Below are 19,048 nucleotides of genomic sequence, written 5' to 3' on the forward strand. Positions count from 1 at the left end.
CTTTCCCAGCTGGGTTGCGGCAGGGCCCAGCCCTGTGGCATGGTTGGGGTGCAGCGGCGTCTGGGAGGCTGGGTCCTGCAGGGCACATGTCTGACCTGGCCGCAGAGTGGAGTCACCGGTGTGTCCTGTGTGGTCCTGAGGCCACCAGGCGCCTCCCCCAGGGCACCCGTGCTGCGGCCGCGTTCTTTTCCTTGCCAGACCTCTCGTCCAGGGTGGCCGTGGGCCTGAAGGCGACTTCAGAGGCCGCCAGGATTTCTGGATTTCGTGGTCTATCCGGTGTCGCGTCAGCCGCTCCGTGACGTCCCCTGCTGGCCCTTGGCCTCTGGGTCTCGGGGCCACCTTGCTCGGGTCGTCCGCCTGCTGGAGGGTCGCAGAGCGTGCACCCCTTCCCCAGCCCCAAGGCTGTCTTCTCTGTGGGAGAATTTACAAACCGGGCCCCGTGCATCCTCTCATACCCGCTCATGCGCCAGGCAGTGCCCAGCACGGGGAGCTTGAAGGCCACGCCTCACGGAGTCCGGGCTGCTTTGTGGATTTAGCGGGCGGGGAAGAGAAATAACAGCACGGTGTTGTGACGTCTGCGGAGTTGGGAGGGTTCCTCACGGTGTGCGGGCAAGGAAGCTGTTACCAGGCAGGTGGAGTGAGTGGCGGTCCCGATGGGAACTGGAGAGAGACGGCCGCTGTCCACAGGCCGGGCTGGCCCTCCTGGGAGGCGGGGGTCCCCGGTTCAGAGGAGAGAGTTGTGGTGAGGAGAGTGTGACAGCCTCCTTAAAAGCGATTTATTTAGATTTTATTTGAGGGAGAGGGAGAGAATGAGTGTGCTCTTCCATCTGCTGGTTCACTCCCCAGATGTCTGCAAAATCTGGGGCTGGGCCAGGCTGAGGCCAGGAGCTAATCCAGGTCTCGCAGGGGTGGGTGGCAAAGGCCAAGTACTTGGGCCCTTGCTGCTGCCCCCGCCCAGGGGTGCAGATCCGCACCCTGGGCCAGGACGGGACCCCGGAAGGGGTCATTGTTTCAAACACTTTTGCCTTCAGTCCTGTTTTCTCCAAGAAATCTTATTACTTGTAGCCATAACTTTATTTTCATAAAGATATCTATCTGGGCTCTTCAGTACGTGTCTGTTCCTAGTGCTGGTTTTAAGTGTGGTCAGTCCTGATAAAGAAATGGAGCTGTACAGCCGGCGCCGCGGCTCACTAGGCTAATCCTCCGCCTTGCGGCGCCGGCACACCGGGTTCTAGTCCCGGTCGGGGTGCCGGATTCTGTCCCAGTTGCCCCTCTTCCAGGCCAGCTCTCTGCTGTGGCCCGGGAGTGCAGTGGAGGATGGCCCAGGTGCTTGGGCCCTGCACCCCATGGGAGACCAGGAGAAGTACCTGGCTCCTGCCATTGGATCAGTGCGGTGCGCCGGCCACGGCGCGCTGGCCGTGGCGGCCATTGGAGGGTGAACTAACGGCAAAGGAAGACCTTTCTCTCTGTCTCTCTCTCTCACTGTCCACTCTGCCTGTCAAAAAAAAAAAAAAAAGAAAGAAAGAAAGAAAGAAAGAAAGAAAGAAAAGGAGCTGTGGTGGCTTCCCTGTGGTAGGCTGAACGTGGCATGCACCCGTGTCCCCTGCCAGACTTCCAGAGCAGCCCAAGCCAGCCTGCCTTTTAAAGATTTGTTCATTAGAGAGAGAGAGATTGATTGATTGATTGATCGATCTTCCATCCTCTGGTTCATTCCCCAAATGCCTGTTTAGCCAGGCCAAAGCCAGGAGCCAGGAATGCCATCCGGGTCTCCCATGTGGGTGGCAGGGCCCAAGCTCTTGGACTGCTGTCTTCCAGGTGCGTTAGCAGAAAACTGGTTTGGAAGTGGAGTTAGGATTTGAACTGGGCACTCCGGTGCGGGGCGTGGGCGCCGCAGCACCTGCCCAGGAGCGCTGGGTTTCGTGTGGTTGCTGCTTGGGCCCTGAGAAGTTTCCCTCTAGATCGGAGTCTTGATACCAAACTTTGCGCCAGAAATCAGTGTTGCCAGGCAGCCTGGGGAGCCTCCCTGTTCCGCCATGGGTGTGGGTCTTCAGAGGCGGTGTGTTTCACAGTAACGACTCTGACCTCGTCTGTTCTTTCTCCCCTTCCTTTTGTGTCAACACAGTTAACAAACACAAGCCGTGGCTGGAGCCCACCTACCATGGCATCGTCACCGAGAATGACAACACAGTGCTGCTGGACCCGCCCCTGATCGCCCTGGACAAGGACGCGCCTCTGCGCTTCGCAGGTACGCCCGCGGCTGGGCCGGCAGGGGGTGTCCCACAGCCCCGCCCGGGGTCTCTGGGCCTGCCTGGAACCGGCTGGAAAGCTGAGGGCTGTTTGGGGCCCCGCGGTTTTCTGTCTTCATTGTGGGCGTAGCTGTTTGTGTACTTTAAAACAAGATGTTTAATTAAACTGCGCCATTATGCTCCTTATCTTGATGTAGCCAAGTAACAGCTGGAGAGTGTGCCAGCAGAGTCCCCGAGGAGGTGTGGCCCCGAGCGTAGCAGGTGTGGGCCCAGGGTTCTGCCGCCCACCTGCCCCAGGTGCTGCTGGCCTTGGAGTCTGCTCGCCCGCCTGGGCTTCCGTTCCCTGAAGAGTGGTCTTTGTAGAGAATACTTCGGCATTAATTTTACTTTCAGTGCATTCTTTTTAAAAAAAAATATTTATTTATTTATTTATTTGAAAGGCAGTGCCACAGAGAGGCAGAGGCAGAGAGAGAGAGAGAGAGGTCTTCCATCCACTGGCTCACTCCCCAGATGGCCGCAAGGCCGGAGCTGAGCTGATCCGAAGCCAGGAACCAGGAGCTGCTTCTCAGTCTCCCACGCAGGTGCAGGGGCCCAAGCACTTGGGTCATCTGCTGCTTTCCCAGGCCACAGCAGGGAGCTGGATCGGAAGTGGAGCAGCCGGGACTTGAACCGCTGCCCCTGTGGATGCCGGCACCGCAGGCGGCGGCTTTACTTGCTGCACCGCAGCGCTGGCCCCTCAGTTCGTGTGTGTGTGTGTGTGTGTGTATTTATAAAGTAAGTTATCAGAGCAAGGGCGAGTCCGAGAGCTTGCATCCACTGGTTCACTCTGCAAATGCCCGCAGCAGCAGAGGTTGGGCCAGGGTGAGGCCAGGAGACGGGAGCTCCATCTGGGTCTCCTACAAGGGTGCAGCTACCCGAGCACGTGGGCCATCGTCTGCTGCCCGCCAGCTGGACAGGAGTGGTGGGCAGCATCTCGGGCGCTCCCGGGCTCGACTCACGGCACCGCACCGCACGCCCAGGTCTCGTTGTTGAGCAGCGATCGCCGTCCGGGGTTCTGGGTTCACTGCCCGGGGCCTCTCTTCACCCGACGGAGCGTCTGCCCCGCGGCCCCGTCACACGGTTAGCAGCTCCGGGTGGCACGGCGGGTTAAGCCTCTGCCTGAAACACTAGCGTCCCATATGAGCACCAGCTCAAGTCCCGGCTGCTCCACTTCTGATCCAGCTCCCTGCTAACAATCCTGAGAAAGCAGCAGAAGGTGGCCCACGTGCTTGGGCCCTGCACCCACGTGGGAGACCCGGAAGAAACTGCTGGCTCCTGGCTTCAGCTTGACCCAGCACCAACCGTTGCTGCCATGTGGGGAGTGAATGAACCGGTGAATGGAAGATCTCGCTCTGTGTGTCTCCCCCTTCTCCTCCTCTCTGTAAGTCTGCCTTTCAAATAAATAAGAAATAAATCTAAAGACAAATGTGCTCATTTGCACTGCGGCTGGGTGCAGTCCCTGTTGTCTGTGTTTGAGCCCCAGCAGCCCCAAGGGAGCGCGGTGGGGTCCCCGGAGCTGGGCCTGGAGGAAGCGGGGTGGGATGCCCATCCGGCAGTGGGGGGAAAGCGACATCAGTAAACAGCGCCTGGTTTTTCCTCACTGGATTTAGCTTTGTATCATTTATCAGATGTACTGGGAGTGAACTAATGCTTACGTAGTTGGGTGTTTCTGGGGATTCTCGGGCATTTTTATGAATGTACTAGGATTCTCCTTTTTTGACAGGCAGAATTAGACAGTGAGTGAGTGAGTGAGAGAGAGAGACAGAGAGTTATAGACAGTGAGAGAGAGACAGAAAGGTGTTTCTTCTGTTGGTTCACTCCCGCAATGGCTGCCACGGCTGGCGCTGCACCGATCTGAAGCCAGGAGCCAGGTGCTTCCTCCTGGTCTCCCATGCGGGCGCAGGGCCCAAGGACTTGGGCCATCCTCCACTGCACTCCCGGGGCCACAGCAGAGAGCTGGACTAGAAGAGGAGCAACCGGGACTAGAACCGGGGTGCCGACGCCTCAGGCGGAGGATTTGCCCCGTGAGCCGCGGCGCCGGCCAGGATTCTCCTTTTTAAAACAACACAGAGAAGCGGTTCAGGTGCAGGCCTTTCACAGCTAAGTCAGGGATTTCCTTCTGGAAGTTTGCACGGGGGGTCCGGGGGTAGGGGAGGGTGCAGTTACTCTTGCATCTTGCTTTGCTTCTTGGTGATGGAGTTCACACACCAGGAAGATCAGCCTCGTAAAGTGTCGCATTCGCTGCGCTCACAGAGCTCAGCAGGTGCCCACCACTGCCTCGTGGCAGCGTCCTGTCCCCTCACCCCCACCCGGGAAGAAGCCCTTGGCTGGCTGGCAGCACCCCCAGCCCCTGCCGCCTGACGCTTCCTGGACCTGTGCAGCGAGGCCTCACGTGGCCGGGAGCCCTCGCCGTAGCATCTCCGTCTGTCCGCCCTCGCCCCATAATGTGCCGTTGTTACTTGGTTTGGGTGATACTTACTTTTTAATTTTTAGCAAATTTATTTATTATTTTTTGATAGATTTTATTTATTTATTTGAGAGGGAGAGTCACAGAGAGGGAGAGACAGAGAGATCTTCCAGCCGCTGGTTCACTCCGCAGATGCCTACGACAGCCGGGCTGGACCAGCTGGAAACGAGGGGCCAGGAACTCCTTCCGGTTCCCCTGCATAGGTGGAGGGGCCCCTTGGCATCACCGTCTGCCTTCCGGGTGTGTCTGCAGGAAGCTGGACTCCGAAGCAGAGCTGGGACTGGAACCTGAGCACTGAGTGGGAGATGGGCGGCCGGATGCCTGCCCGCGTAGTTAGGTTTCGCGTGAGGTGGTGAGGGCTGTGGCTGATGCAGGGTGCAGCTGTTCTCGGGGCTCTGCGTGGATTGCCCGTCCTGATTGTTCCTGGCGGTCTCACACAGTGGGCTCTCTCACCCGCCCCATCTCCCGGCTGAGGAAGCAGGCTCCGAGCGTGCCGTCAGCTTGCCCCCGTTCTGTCCCCGGGTCCCGGGTCAGCACTGTCGCTCCCCCTCTTCGTGGAGGAACGACACAGGACCCTGCCTAGGCTTCATATCCGAGTCACGGCACCATTATGTCGCTCCCCGTCTTCATGGGGGAACGACACTAAGCCCTGCCTAGGCTTCATATCCGAGTCACGGCACCACTTGCCGCTCCTCCGCACGCGGAGGAGCCGCACCGGACCGGGCGCTTGTTGTTCCCTTTTTTTACAAGTCCTTTCTATAGTAAAGTAAGAATAAGTAAACAGCAAACTCCCAAAGCAAGAATGAGTAGAGAGAAATGAGAAAGAACGAAGTAACGAACTTCCCCACGAACTTCCCCGCGAACTCTCCAACGCACTCTCCAACCAACCCACACCACCATGCCGTCTCTCTCCTCCTATATAGTCCTCCTCTGCCAATCCCAACTCGGCTGCCCACACGCCGAGCACGCCGCTCTCCTCCAATCAGGAGCAGCTCCTGCAGCTTGTCAAGTTGGCGAGAGGCAGCTGGGCAGAAGCTGTTTACTCCTCTCCCAGCGCCATATTGTGGGAGAGCAGATGCATAGAATAAGTCTTAATTCCAGTAACAGTCTAGTCCGAGTTGCTCCCCACAAGCACCTGGCCCGGGCGGACGCTCCATACATGTGTGTGCGGAGGAGCGAATGAGTTTGCCTAAAACCACGCAGCTCATCGGTGGTGGAGCTGCCTTTGGGCCCAGCGGTGCCACGCCTGCCTGTGCACGGGCGCCCCGGAGCCCGGCCTCGAAGCACCTGGCAAGCCGTCGCGGACAGGTGTCCTGCTGAGCGGTCCCGCTCCGACTGCCTCCTGGGGGTGAAACCAAGGGCGCAAGCATCTCGCTGTTTGACAGGCGTTTTAGGAATTTTAAATGATGCAATTTCTTACTCCCCTTTTTAACCTTAATCTGCTAAAGGCCTCAGTACACGGAGCAAGCAGAGCGGATGCCCGTTGAAGGCGTGACCCTTGTCTGGGAGCTGCTGGCAGTGAGCGCCTCTGTTCCGCCCATGTCAGCAGCCGGGCACCTGCCTGCCCGCCCCTCGGGAGTGGCCTTGTCCCCGCCCCCTCCTTCCTGCCTTCCTGTCTTCCCAGGGCAGAGGGGATTTCTCAAGGTTGGTTGAATAACAGCCGTGTAAACAGAATCCGGGAAGAATTTGCGGGTGAGGACGGGAACCTGATTGTCCTGCATGGTCACTTGGAGCTCGCTCAGTAGGCCTTGGGTCCTCGCACCCATGATTGGTGCGCACCAGGGACGGCCGGCGGGGTCAAGGGGGTCCACCCCACACTCCAGCCTCATTGCCGAGTGCTCTGGGCAGGTGCTGTCTGCCACGCCACGCCTTGTGGAGAACCACAGAAGCCGTCGTAGCTGGTCCCTGTACCCAAAGCCGGGGCTCATGCTCCGAGCGGGAGGACAAAGCCCATGTGGGCAGGGGTGCGCTGGGGCGAGCCAGGGCGCCAGGACTTTTGGTCCAGTGCCGTGTGAGAGGGCGAGAAGGCGAGGCAGGGCTTGCGCCCCCACCAGGGATGGTGGCGTCTGCTCTGGCCGCCACGGCAGGACCGGCAGGGCTTTCCGGGCAGGTGACTGGTCAGCCGGGGGGCGCGGTGAGCAGTGGCCGGAGGAGCTCGAGTCCGTGTGGTTCTGGGCTGGGCAGGTGGGTGTTCTCGGGCAGTTGATGTTTCTCCCTCCCTTGCTCCCTGTTTGAAAGGCAGAGCGGCAGAGAGAGGGGCCGCGGGGAGGGTCTTGCGTCTGCTAGTTCCCTCCCCAGTTAGATGCAGCAGCTAGGGCTGGGCCAGGGACTGCACCCACGTTTCCCACGTAGGTGCCGGGGGCCCGAGGACTTGGGTCATCTGCTGCTGCTTTCCCAGTCCACTAAGCAGGGAGCTGGATGGAAAGTGGAACAGTCCGGACTCAAGCTGTTGCTTTGATGTGGACGCTGGTGCTGGCCCTGGGCACGCGACTCGATCCCTCGTTCCGTGTGTTGGTGCAGCCCACCGAGCCTGCACCTCCAGTGGGGAGTGGGGAGCGCGTCCCAGCCAGCCGGGCGCCGGAGCCTGTGACCGTCGGTGGTGGAGCCGCCTGGCAGTGCTTCTTGAACGTCCGGATGGCAGGGCCCAGCCCCTCGAGCTGCGACCTCAGGATTTTGGGGGCTGGGGCCTGGGGACCGCGTGTGGAGCCAGCTTCCCAGACAGCTCTGGCCACGCCCCGAGGCTTGCTCACGTGAGAGCCTCACCCTCGGAGTGAGTGCGGGGTTGTGACTGCTGCCCATTTAGGGTCCCCAGAAGGCTGTACTGGTTGGAGCCCCACGTGAGCTTGTTCCAGAAACTAGCCTGGACCAGTCAGCCAGGAAGTCAAAGGTCTCCCAGACTGAGGGGCAGCCCAGATTCCTGACCGGTGGGCGTGGGCACCAGAGCCCAGGAGAGCCGAGGCAGGTGGGAGAGGGAAGTTAGTGGGTGGCAGGGACATTGCGGTGGGCACCTGCTGCCTGGGCAGTGCCCGTTCCCCGTCTTTATCCCCCCGCACACCGCCCCCCCCCACGCATGCCCCACCCTCCTGGAGGTGTGAGTGTAGTGGAGCAGAGCCGCAGAGGCCGGAGGCGGTGGGGGGCTCCATTCCCTCGCTGCGGTGGGACTGCTGTGTTTCCTGTGTCTCGGCGCAGCCTGGGCTGCTGGCTGCTGGCAGGTCCCTGTCTGTAGCCTGCAGGCAGTTCCGTGAGATCCCAGCCGCGTTCCAGTAAAGTCCCTTTGCCCGAGTCGCCTGGCATGGACTTCTGTTGCTTGCAACCAGAGCGCCTTACCTGTCAGAGCCGGCACAGACGGCTTTGCAAGGAGTGAATGAGGGCAGGGCCCCTGAGGGCTGGGAGAGGCCCTCCTCCTCCCCAGGTGAGAGCACCCTGCTCGGGGTGGGCGAGGGGGACTTGGGCAGAGCAGCAGGGCCGCCTCCCGGGACGGTCCGGGTCGCGGACGTGAGGCCCAGGCCCTCCCTGGCTGTGGATGTGGCGAGGTCGGCTCTGGACTGCTTGGGTTCACCCGTTATTTCTGTATTTACGTCTTGCTTTTTAGGACTTTGTCTGTGAAGTTCCTTTTAGCTGTTTGATTTTCTGTTAGGAGAGGGTGATGGGGGCTGGGTTCTCGGCGGGGGAGGGGAACGCGAGCCCTGGTCCCCAGCAGCCTCGCTGGGGTGAGAGGCGGAGAGAAGGCAGAGTTCAGCTGGCGGGGGCCAGGGAGGGCGGCTCCTGTGATGCTGTGCTGCGGGTGACTTCCGTGCCGCGGGCAGGAGGGGGAGGGGCTGGCAGACCGGAGCGCTGCTGACACGGGTGGGACTGGATGGGGAGGACGCAGGGGCTGGGGCGTTCACTGACGGAACACCTGGGGAGTGGCCGTGGGGTGGCCGTGGTCGGTCACTGCAGTTCTGTTAAACTCACTCTGCAGCGTGCGCGTGAGCAGGAGGTTGACGGGGGCGGAGACCCCGCCCCTCGCTGCGGGCCTTCGTTCTGCACGTGGCCCCGTCAGAGCCCGGGAGGGGGCCAGACCCCCTCGCCCAGCCTTGCTGTCCCGAAGTCCCCGTCTGCGTCTGGAGTCCCTGCTGGGCTGGCTCGTCACCTCTCCTGCATGACGCTGCCTTGTGCACGCACACCTGCCCCTGCCACATCCATCATCATCCTTAAAATCCACGGACCCACGAAGTGGCTGTACCGGTGGCTTCTGCGTGGAGGTTGCGCAGCTGCCACAGGAAGCCCTCGGGGGGCAGAGGACCCAGCTGACGGCGAGCAGCCCAGGGAGGGCCAGGGGGTGAGAGGCACCGCAGCCCGACTCGAGTGCTCAGAATTGGGGGTGTGGAAAAGACACACGTGATTGCTCTTCTCGTTATAAACCGGTTGGACCCAGTCTTCGGGAGAGCAGCCTGGGGATACATAACGAGTTTCTAAATACTTCATATCCGTGTGTTTGATAATCACACCTTGGAGACCTGTGCCAAGGCCTCCCCGTGATAGATCGCAGCGCAGGTACACGCGCAAGGCTGGGTCCTGGTTGCCGCCCCACTGCACACCTGCCCGCCGGCCTGCCCGCCGCAGCGGCTCCATCCTCCCAGGCAGGCTGGCCTTTTTCACAGAGCCCCGGAGCCCACCCCCTGCGCCCCGCCCCCCGTCCCACCCCAGTGCCGGTCAGAAGCCGCCTGTGTGCTTTGATGGAGTCATTTGAGCACAGAAGTCAGATGGGGCGTCAGAGGGGCCCAGCGCTGTGGTCTGGCGGGTAGAGCCTCCACCTGCAAGTCTGGCATCCCATGTGGGTGCTGGTTCGAGTCCCAGCTCCTGACCCAGCTCCTTGCTGATGGCCTGGGAAAGCAATAGAAGCAAGTCCTTGGGCCCCTGCACCCGCGTGGGAGACCCGGAAAAAGCTCTTGGCTCCTGGCTTCGGATCAGCCCAGCTCTGGCCATTGTGGGCATTTGGGGAGTGAACCGGCAGATGGAAGATCTCTCTCTCTGCCTCTCCACCTCTCCCTCTCTCTGTAATTATGCCTCTCAAGTAAATAAATAAAGCTTTAAAAAATACATAACACATACAAAAGTATTTCTAAAAATTTGAGGAGAATTGAATTAAAAGTGCTTTATTTTTAAAAATTGACCTGAGAGAATGCCCATCTGCTGGTTCACTCCCCAAATGCCCACAATGGCCAGGGGTCCAAAGCCAGGAGCCGGGAACTCCACGCAGGTCTCCCTCCCCTGTGGGTGGCAGGGACCCAGTCCCTCAAGGCATCACCACTGCCCCCTTGTGGATGCTGGAGTCAGATGCTTGAACCCAGGTCCTCCAGGGTTAGAAGTGAGCATCCGCACTGCTGGGCCAGATGCCTACCTCAGGTTAGTTTATTTTCATATACACACACATGCATGAATTTTTTTTTAAAGATTTTATTTATTTATTTGAGCGTTAGAGTCACAGACAGTGAGAGATAGAGACAGAGAGAAAGGTCTTCCCTCCGTTGGTTCACTCCCCAAATGGCCGCTACGGCTGGTGCTGCGCCGATCTGGAGCTAGGAGCCAGGAGCCAGGTGCAGGGCCCAAGGACTTGGGTCATCCTCCACTGCCTTCCTGGGCCACAGCAGAGAGCTGGACTGGAAGAGGGGCAACCAGGACTAGAACCCAGTGCCCATATGGGATGCTGGCGCCACAGGCAGAGGATTAACCTGCGCCACAGCGCCTGCCCCATGCATGAATTTCAATTTAAGATTTATTTATTTGAAATGCAGAATGACTGGGGGCAGGTTCACTCCCAAACAGGCTGGGCCGGGCTAAAGCCAGGAGCCTGGAACTCCATCCAGGTTTCCTGTGTGGGTGACAGCACCCAAGTGCTTGGGCCGCCTCTGCTGCCCGGGCGCATTCGCAGGGAGCTGGGTCAGAAGTGGAGAAGCCGGGCTCGAACTGGCACTCATGAGATGCTGGCGTCGCACGTGGCGGCTTAACCTGCTGCACCCCATGCTCACCTCTTAGACCCTTTTATTTAACTTTTTCTCTTCTCAAAACCCCCCAGTTGTTTCCTTCTCATTTGGAGGAAAATCCTAGGAGGCCAGACACCGGTGACTTGAGGCTGCTTGTCTCTGTCATTTGACTTTGTCCGCTTTTCCTCCCCTGTGCTCAGCCACCCCAATGGCTCAGGGCTCCCCACTCCTGCCTCAGGGCCTTTGCACCTGCTGCTCCTGCTATTAGGCATTCCCTTCCCAGTGACTCACCCCCTTGGTAGCCTCCGGTCTCCGTTCAGACATTATCTCATCCATGGAGCCTTCCCTGCATACCTGAAGTCTAAAACGGGAAGCCCCAGTGCCCCCCACTCTCCACACTGCCCTCCTGCAGACCCTTGCCCTCCTCCCAGTCAGCTCGTGTCAGACACAGTCTCAGCACGCGGCTGACCCTCGGGGGTCTTTGACCCCTTCCCTGGCCGTTCCCAGCTCCTCAACCCACACTCGCTCCGCAATGGAAGCGGCCGCAGTCCCTGTCAGTGTCAGTGCCTACAGTGTTCTTCTTTCCTTTTTTTGGAGGGGGGCTTTTTTTAAGACTTATTTTATTTACTTGAAAGGCAGAGTTAGAGAGGAAGGAAGCTGGGGGGGTGGGAGATAGATAGAGAGAGAGATCTTCCATCCACTGGTTTATTCCCCAAATGACTGCAACAGCCAGAGCTGCGTCAGGCTGAAGACCGGAGCTCCATCTGGGTCTCCTCCGTGGGGGCAGGAGCCCAAACACTGGGGGCATCTTCTGCTGCTTTCACAGGGGCATCAGCAGGAAGCTGGATCGGAAGTGGAGCAGCCGAGACTTGAACTGGTGCCCATATGGAACAGCGGCACTGCAGGCGGTGGCTTTACCTGTTAAGCTACACACCGGCCCCTCTTCTTCCTGTTTAAAACGATTGACTTATTTATTTCAAAAGCAGATAGAGAGAGACATCTCCATCCTCTGGTTCACTCCCCAAATGACTCCAACAACCAGGGCTGGGCCGAGCTGAAGCCATGAGCCTGGAATTCCATCTGGGTCTCAGAAATGGAGCAGCCAAGGCTCGAACCGGAGCCACATGGGACGCCGGTGTCACAGACAGCAGCTTCGCCCACGGCGCTGCAGCGCCGGCCCATCCGTGTCCGTTCGTTCTTTTTTTTTTTTTTTAAGATTTATTTATTTGAAAGGATTACAGAGAGAGGCAGAGAGAGAGAGAGAGGTTTTACATCCGCTGGTTCGCTCCTCAAATGGCTGCAATGGCTGGAGCCATGCTGACCTGAAGCCAGGAGCTTCTTCTGGGTCTCCCAAGTCCCGCTATGTTCTTGAGAATAGTAACCTCCAGGTCTCCCCTGAGCCGAAGCGTGCACTGCTCCGCCGTGTTTAGGAAGCACGAGCACACGCCGAGGTAGGGCAGAAAGCGAGCAGGCCCTCGGGTGGTGCAGCGGCTCCCAGCGGGGACCAGCAGGCCTCCCGCGTCCGGAAAGCAGCTGTGGGCTGCGCCTGTGCGGTGAGCCTCTGCCGTGGGCCGCGGGCCCGCTCACGGGCAGTCCAGGCTGCTGCCTGCCGCGAGGGGACGGCGCTGAGCAGAGACCAGTGTCGGGTGCAGCCAGGAACAGGCTCTCTCAGCCCTGAGGGAATAAACATGCATTCACACGTGAGTGTGGGCTGCCCCACGCTGAGAAACGCCCATCACGCGTGGGCCACAGAGCTGCCCGGGGAAAACAAGCCGGCGCCCCAGGTGAGGCCGGGAGACGCCCATCTGAGAGCCGGCGCTGTGGACAGAGAGAAACCGAGAGCCGGCCGGCCGAGGACGCAGTGCGAAGGGGGCTCTTTCCCGCTCTCACCTCTTCCTGTGAGGGAGGGGGCGGTGGCCCAGTCGGATGTGCAGCCGAGCTGGGGTCTGGGCATGGCCCTGCCCCTGAGGGTCCCGCGGAGCCTGCGGTGATGACAGGAGGCCGGCCCAGCGCTGCGGCGTGGCCAGCGTGAGGAGGTGGACCTGGCGGCGGCGGTCAGTTTGAACTGGGATGTCCTCACGTGGCTGCTGCCTACGTACTGAGCAGCGCGGATCTGTGGGGAGGTGGTCTGTGCGACAGGGATTGTGGGCAGGTGACAGCCACAGTTAGGGCGTGGTCATGAAATGCACCTGTGCGGGGGGGGGGGGGCGGGGGGCGATCTCCGCCCAGGTAACACAAAACTGCTTTGGGCCTCAGCTCGGTGGATTCTCACCACTGGGTAGCAGTGCCGAGGAAGCGACCACAGCTGCACGCGTGGGCAAGGGTGAGTGCGTCCTAGACACGCGGGCTGTGAGAAAAAGCCGAGGCCACAGATGGCACGGAGCCACCTTCAAAGCCCTAACAGCAGCAGGCAGAGTGGAACGGCACAGCTGAGGGCGGATCCTGAACTCGGCACAGGAACCCAGGCGGTGCTGCCTCTGGGGGCGGAGGAGCCGCCAGGAGTGTCCACTCGCGCGTGGCCATGGCGCTGGCAGCGTTGCTGTCGGCTGGGAGTTTCCCACGGCAAGAACAGTGACCACGGTAGCTTCGCTCCGGCTTGTGCTGGACCCGGTTCCCGAGCGCCCACGGCGGAGGGTTTGCGGTGTTGCCCTGCTCGGGTACCTTCGATTGGAGAACGCTGCCGTTTATTGCGCTCCAGGACAAGGGGCTGTAACGCTGTGGTCCGAGTTTCCCTCTCCCTCCGTCCAGGGCGGGGTGAATGCCACCAGCACGCAGCCGAGAGAATGTAGCCTGGAAGTGGAGACCTGGACACCGCAGTGACAGATAGGGTCACGCGCGGGTGGTTCTCGTCAGGTGTCTGTGAACGGAGAAATGCTGGCGATGCCCGCAGGCGTTAGGCAGCTTCTGGGGTGGTTCACCCCAAGCGGGAATAACGCGGGAATGAGGCAGCAGGTGCGGGGCTGGCTCGGGAGCGGCGCTGGGCCGCCCACGCCTGTTTCCCAGGGCTGGAGGCTGGCTGCTGGGTCTGCTGGTATATCCTAAGCGGAGCGCTTCCCCGTGTGATGTGAGCTTTTGCTCCTTGTTGTTCCAGCTCATTCTCTCCTGTGTTACTGACATGGGTTTATCTTTTCTCCCTTCAGAGAGTTTTGAGGTGACATTCACCAAAGAAGGTGATGAAGGGTTCTTTGTACCCCCTTCCGAATATTAACCCACTAACGCTCATGAAATGGGGAATCAGCCCTACCTGAGAGCTGCGTGCTCTGGCCCCGTCCCTCTCCTACTCTGTTTCTGTTTTAAATGCGTTGATGGAGATCGTATGTAACGAGACCCTCGGTTAGAAATATCCGGGCATCAGACATCCATTTGAACCTGGGGGGCACTCGTGGCGCCTCGCCGTGGGCTGCGGGCCCGGGCGAGTCCCGGCTAGGTCTGCTGCCCACTGGCCAGCGAGACCCAGAGCCCACCACGACGCAGTCCCCTCCCGGCCGGTGTCGCCAGGGCTGCGGGCGGAAGGGAAGCCCGGCGGGTCCGCCCGCGGCGGCTGTTGAAATGGATGCCTGAGAAGTTGGTATTTCTACCGCTCTCATCAGTGGTCTGTTCGATTCCCTGATCTTAGCCAGGCTCATTGCACAGGAAGACTTGCTGCTTTCGATTTTCCTCTTTGGACAGAATTCCTGTAATTACGGTGCTGAACTCATAGCTCACGCTTCTTCCTCTCAACACCTAACTGTGCCTGTAGCCTCTCTCCGGTCCAGACCCGAAGAGCTGCCTCTCCGGGCGCCGGGGCGGCTCTGGGGTGCTCGGGCCTTGGCTGTGTGCTAACGGGACTGCTGGCCCCCGAGCTGTCTCAAGTGCTCCTGTGGAATGCCTGCCCCGCCCCCTCTCGTATTACTCCTGCATGCATGGATGCAAAGTGAACAAGCTGCTTGGAAAGCCAGAACTGCTTTTTTTTTTTTTTTTTTTTTTTTAACTAAAGCCCAGAACTTACCGTGTCCAAGCACAGCGCCCCTGCTTTGTCCACGGGCCCCCACCCCACCCCTGGCTGCCGAATTGTCCTTTATTTCCTGTGGGGAGGGATCCGGGAGGGGGCAGCGCGCGGGGCCGCGGGCAGCCGCCCTCACCTGTGCGCCCTTGACCCCGCAGGTGAGATTTGTGGGTTTAAGATCCACGGGCAGGACGTGCCCTTCGACGCGGTGGTGGTGGACCCGGCCACGGGCGAGGGGCTGATCCGCTCCAAACAGAAGCTGGACTGCGAGCTGCGGAAGGACTACAGCTTCACCCTCCAGGCCTACGACTGCGGACAGGGGCCCGACGGCGGCCATGCGAAAAAGTCTCACAAGTAAGCGGGGGCGCGCGCGCGGATGGTGGGCGGCCCCGGCCCCGGGCTGCCTGCGATGCTGAAGCGAGAGGCGAAGGCTGTGCTCGGGTCGCCTTGCGAGTGCTCTGGGGGCAGGGAGCGCCTGTGTGTCCTTGCGACGGCTCTGGGCACTGGCCGGGGTTGGAACTGCACCCTCGTACCCCACCAAGGTGTGCGTTAGTGAAGCGGCCAGCAAGGCCCCTTTGCCCGAGGGGATTGTTCAGGTGTCACAGCTGTCTTCTGTCCATGCCGAGGGCCTCGGTGGGGAGCCCAGGCGTGGTCCAGCCTGGGAACCACAGAGGCGCAGGCTTCGAGGTCTGGCCTCTGCTCCACTTGCTGTCCTTGGGGCATGAGGCAAATTTAATTTTGTGGGGTCTCAGTTTCTCCCCAGGACATCTACTGAGGCAAGAGGGGTGGAATGTGTGCTTAACCCACCGAGAGGGTCGCACCGGCTGGTGCTGGGATGTGGAGGCCCGTGGGCAGCAGCCGGGCTGCCCGGTGCCCAGCACTGCCCGCCCTGTGGCACGGCGTGACCTGGTTCCCTTTGGGAAGAGGCGCGTTTTGCCAGAGACCTTGTTTGATTCAGAAACGTGCCCTGATCAGCTGCCCCGGAACCTGTGGTTTTCTTTATTTGTCGCTTGCTCCGATGGCCTTCACTTTTCTTGATAATCAGGCTGGGGAGGTGGTGGGAAGGGGGAGGGGTTGCCCCTCCCCAGAGTCCCAGAGTGGTCGGGGAAGGGTTCCCCATAACCGGCCGCTCGTGGCCTCTCCCCTGTTCCTTAGAAGGTGGACAGAGTCTCCCGGCCCTGCCTTTGCGTACTGTCCACGCTTCCTTCTCGGGCAGTTAATTTTTTGTGGCATTTGCATGAAAATATCATCTCAGTCTCTGATTGGAGAGCGGCCAGGTGCCATACGCGGCCTCCCCGGCTGCCCGGCCGCCCTTCCTGTGGCCCGAGAGCAGCCCCGCGTGCCGTGTGGTCTCTGCCGTCTGCGTGCCGAGTCCACACCGAGGGCAATGGGCTGCAGTCTCTGTCATCATTGGGGACATCCTGGAACCAGGACTCAGGACAGAGAGGCGCGGTGTCCTTCGGGCACAGAGAGCAGCGGGAACCACGGCCGCTTCCCTCCCTGTTGCAGGGCGGCCGTGCACATCCAGGTGAGCGACGTGAACGAGTTCGCGCCCCTGTTCAAGGAGAAGTCTTACAAGGCCACGGTGGTCGAGGGCAAGCAGCCCGACAGCATCCTGCGCGTGGAGGCCGTGGACGCTGACTGCTCCCCCCAGTTCAGCCAGATCTGCAGCTACGAGATCCTCACCCCGGATGTCCCGTTCACAGTGGACAAGGATGGTGAGAGCAGGGGCGGGGCGGCCCGGCGCAGCAATGCCTGCGGTGTACAGAGTAGAGGCCGCGTCTGCTCAGCATCCAGCGAGGGCTTCTCGCCGTGTCCTGTCCTGCTTGGGGCTCTGATGGCGAGACAGCAGGTGCACCTGCTCAGGCCTTCTCTCTCTCTCTCTCTTTTAAGATTGATTGATTTATTTGAAAGAGTTACACAGAGTGGGAGAGACAGCGAGAGAGAGTGAGACAGTCTTCCATCTGCTGGTTTACTCCGCAGATGGCCACAATGGCCAGGGCTGAACCAGTCTGAAGCCAGGAGCCAGGAGCTTCTTCCCAGTCTCCCACAGGAGTACAGGGGCCCAAGCACTTGGGCCATTTTCCACTGCTTTCCCAGGCCACAGCAGAGACGTGGATTGGAAGTGGAACAGCTGGGTGTCAAACGGCACCCATATGGGATGCCTGTGCCACAGGCAGAGGCTTTACCGGATGTGCCACAGTGCCGGCCCCAGGTCTCCTCTTCCTGGAGAGCCAGTGACGCCATTTGGGTGTTGCGACACCTGAGCTTTCGGGGGGCACAGAGTCTAGAGGGAGGAGCACAGCCCCGGCCAGAGCCCGTCGGGCCCCTGGGTGTGAGTCCAGGGCTCCCGCGGGCCCCCGGGCTGGACACTTCCCCGAGCGTGTGTGTCACACGGAGGTTGTCCTCGGCCCCTAACCGCTCCCTCTCTGGGACTTGAGAGTCTCGCGTTCCTTTGTGGGGCCGCCTTCCTTCTCCTTCCCTCCAGGATCGGGGAGCAGTCTCCACTCAGCATCGTTTTCTTTCTTTTTCCTTTAACCTCTCACCTTTCCATGCACATCCATCCGCCTTCAGCTGGTCTCGTTCCGTTCTGTCCATCCGGAATCTTGAGCCTCGTCTCGGGACGGGGTTTTACGCCCCTGCCCTGCCAGGCCGCCTGTGCCCTCAGCAGTGGACGGAGCTGCCTCGAGGCGAGGCGGCGTGTCCGTCGCTCCCTGGCGCACAGCCGAGGCGCTCTGATGGGATCGTGGCCGCTGTGACGCCTTGCAGCTGTCTGCACCCCTGCACTCTACAAAGTGTGTTTCTATCCTTAGAGGGTGGGCCTGCAGAACGCGCTCTCTCTCGCTCTCACTCTCGCTCTCTCGTTCTCTCGCTCTCTCTCACACACACAGTAAATCTTTGAGCAAGAAGCATTTAATACGGCTCCATCCTGTGGTTCGCAGTCGAAGCACTGGAATCTTTGGTGGTTTCTATTCCCGTGCATCGACCGCTCATTCTGCAAGTCAGCATGAGTGAGAAGCAGCTGCGCTGCGTGGGCGGAGCACCCCGGCCTCGTCCCCGGCTGGGCGCCTGCCACGTGCGTCCGGACTCGGCCCGAGCTGGCTCTGAGTCAGCGCTTGTGGTGCTGAAAGCGCCATTCGGTGTCCCAGCAGAGGGCGACCTGGTTGTCACGCCCTTGTCTTCTGCCCCTGTCAGGTTACATCAGGAGCACGGAGCAGCTGAGCGCCGGGAAGGAGCGCCAGTACAAGCTGACGGTCACCGCCTACGACTGCGGCAAGAAGCGGGCCGCGGAGGACGTTGTGGTCAAGGTCAGCGTCAAGCCCGCCTGCACCCCGGGCTGGCAAGGTGAGCGCCGCGGCTGCCCTGGTCCCGGTGCCTGGAGCGCGTGGGGGCCGCAGGCCCCGAGGGTGAGCTCTCCCGCTTGGCTGCAGGCTGGAGCGACAGGCTGGAGTATGAGCCCGGCACAGGTGCCCTGGCCGTCTTCCCGAATCTGCACCTGGAGACGTGCGGCGAGCCGGTCGCCTCAGTGCAGGCCACGGTGGAGCTGGAGACCAGCCACATCGGGAAGGGCTGTGACCGAGACACCTACTCCGAGAAGGCCCTGCACCGGCTCTGCGGTAAGGAGCGGGCTGCTTCCTCACCACTAGTGTGCCTGCATGTGCATGTGCACCTGCGTGTGTGCATGTGTGTGTGCATGTGAACCTGTGTGTGCCTGTGTGTACATGGTACCTACATGTAGACACATGTGTCTGCATTGCACATGTATGCCTGTGTGTAGATGTGTGTCTGTATGTCCATGTATGCCTGTGTGTAGACATGCGTGCACATGTGTACCTGTGTAGACGTGTGTGCCTGCATGTGGATGTGTACCTGCGTGTAGACGTGTGTCTACATGTGCACATGTATGCCTGTGTGGATGTGTGTCTGTGTCCATGTATGCATACGTGTAGACATGTATCTTCGCACACGTGTGTACACGCATGTGTGCCTGTGTGCGTATGAACATACATGTAGACGTATGTGCACGTGTGTGAATGTATACTTGTATGTAGATGTGCGCATATGTATGCTTGTGTGTGTGCACGTGTGAGCCATGTGCACGTGTGTGTCTGCGTGGCCGTTCCTGGTGCTGACCCCACTCTGCGTCTCTGGAGGGCGTCGGCAGTTTCCTGGCTCTTGGGCCTCGGGGGTGCTTGGCCCTTGGGCATCTGATGGACGCGCCATGGGCGGTGTTTGAGACCCGCTTGGCCCTTGGGCGTCTGATGGACGCGCCGTGGGCGGTGTTTGAGACCCGCTTGGCCCTTGGGCGTCTGATGGACGTGCCGTGGGCGGTGTTTGAGACCCG

The 19,048-nt window shown here is 60.4% G+C and overlaps 1 protein-coding gene across 1 annotated transcript in view; it reads left to right on the plus strand.

Annotated features, from left to right (window-relative positions):
- Positions 1–19,048, plus strand: part of CLSTN1 (calsyntenin 1) — a 65,923-nt gene that overhangs the window by 31,822 nt on the left and 15,053 nt on the right. Inside the window, exons 3-8 of the mRNA XM_051858098.3 lie at positions 2,123–2,245; positions 13,859–13,888; positions 14,862–15,057; positions 16,213–16,421; positions 17,899–18,048; positions 18,135–18,320. Coding sequence (XP_051714058.2) covers positions 2,123–2,245; positions 13,859–13,888; positions 14,862–15,057; positions 16,213–16,421; positions 17,899–18,048; positions 18,135–18,320 — 894 coding nt within the window. The remainder of the gene's footprint in view (positions 1–2,122; positions 2,246–13,858; positions 13,889–14,861; positions 15,058–16,212; positions 16,422–17,898; positions 18,049–18,134; positions 18,321–19,048) is intronic.

This window comes from Oryctolagus cuniculus, chromosome 7 (assembly GCF_051225735.1).
Source record: "Oryctolagus cuniculus isolate XC-2025 breed Fujian yellow rabbit chromosome 7, ASM5122573v1, whole genome shotgun sequence".
Lineage (NCBI taxonomy): Eukaryota > Metazoa > Chordata > Mammalia > Lagomorpha > Leporidae > Oryctolagus > Oryctolagus cuniculus.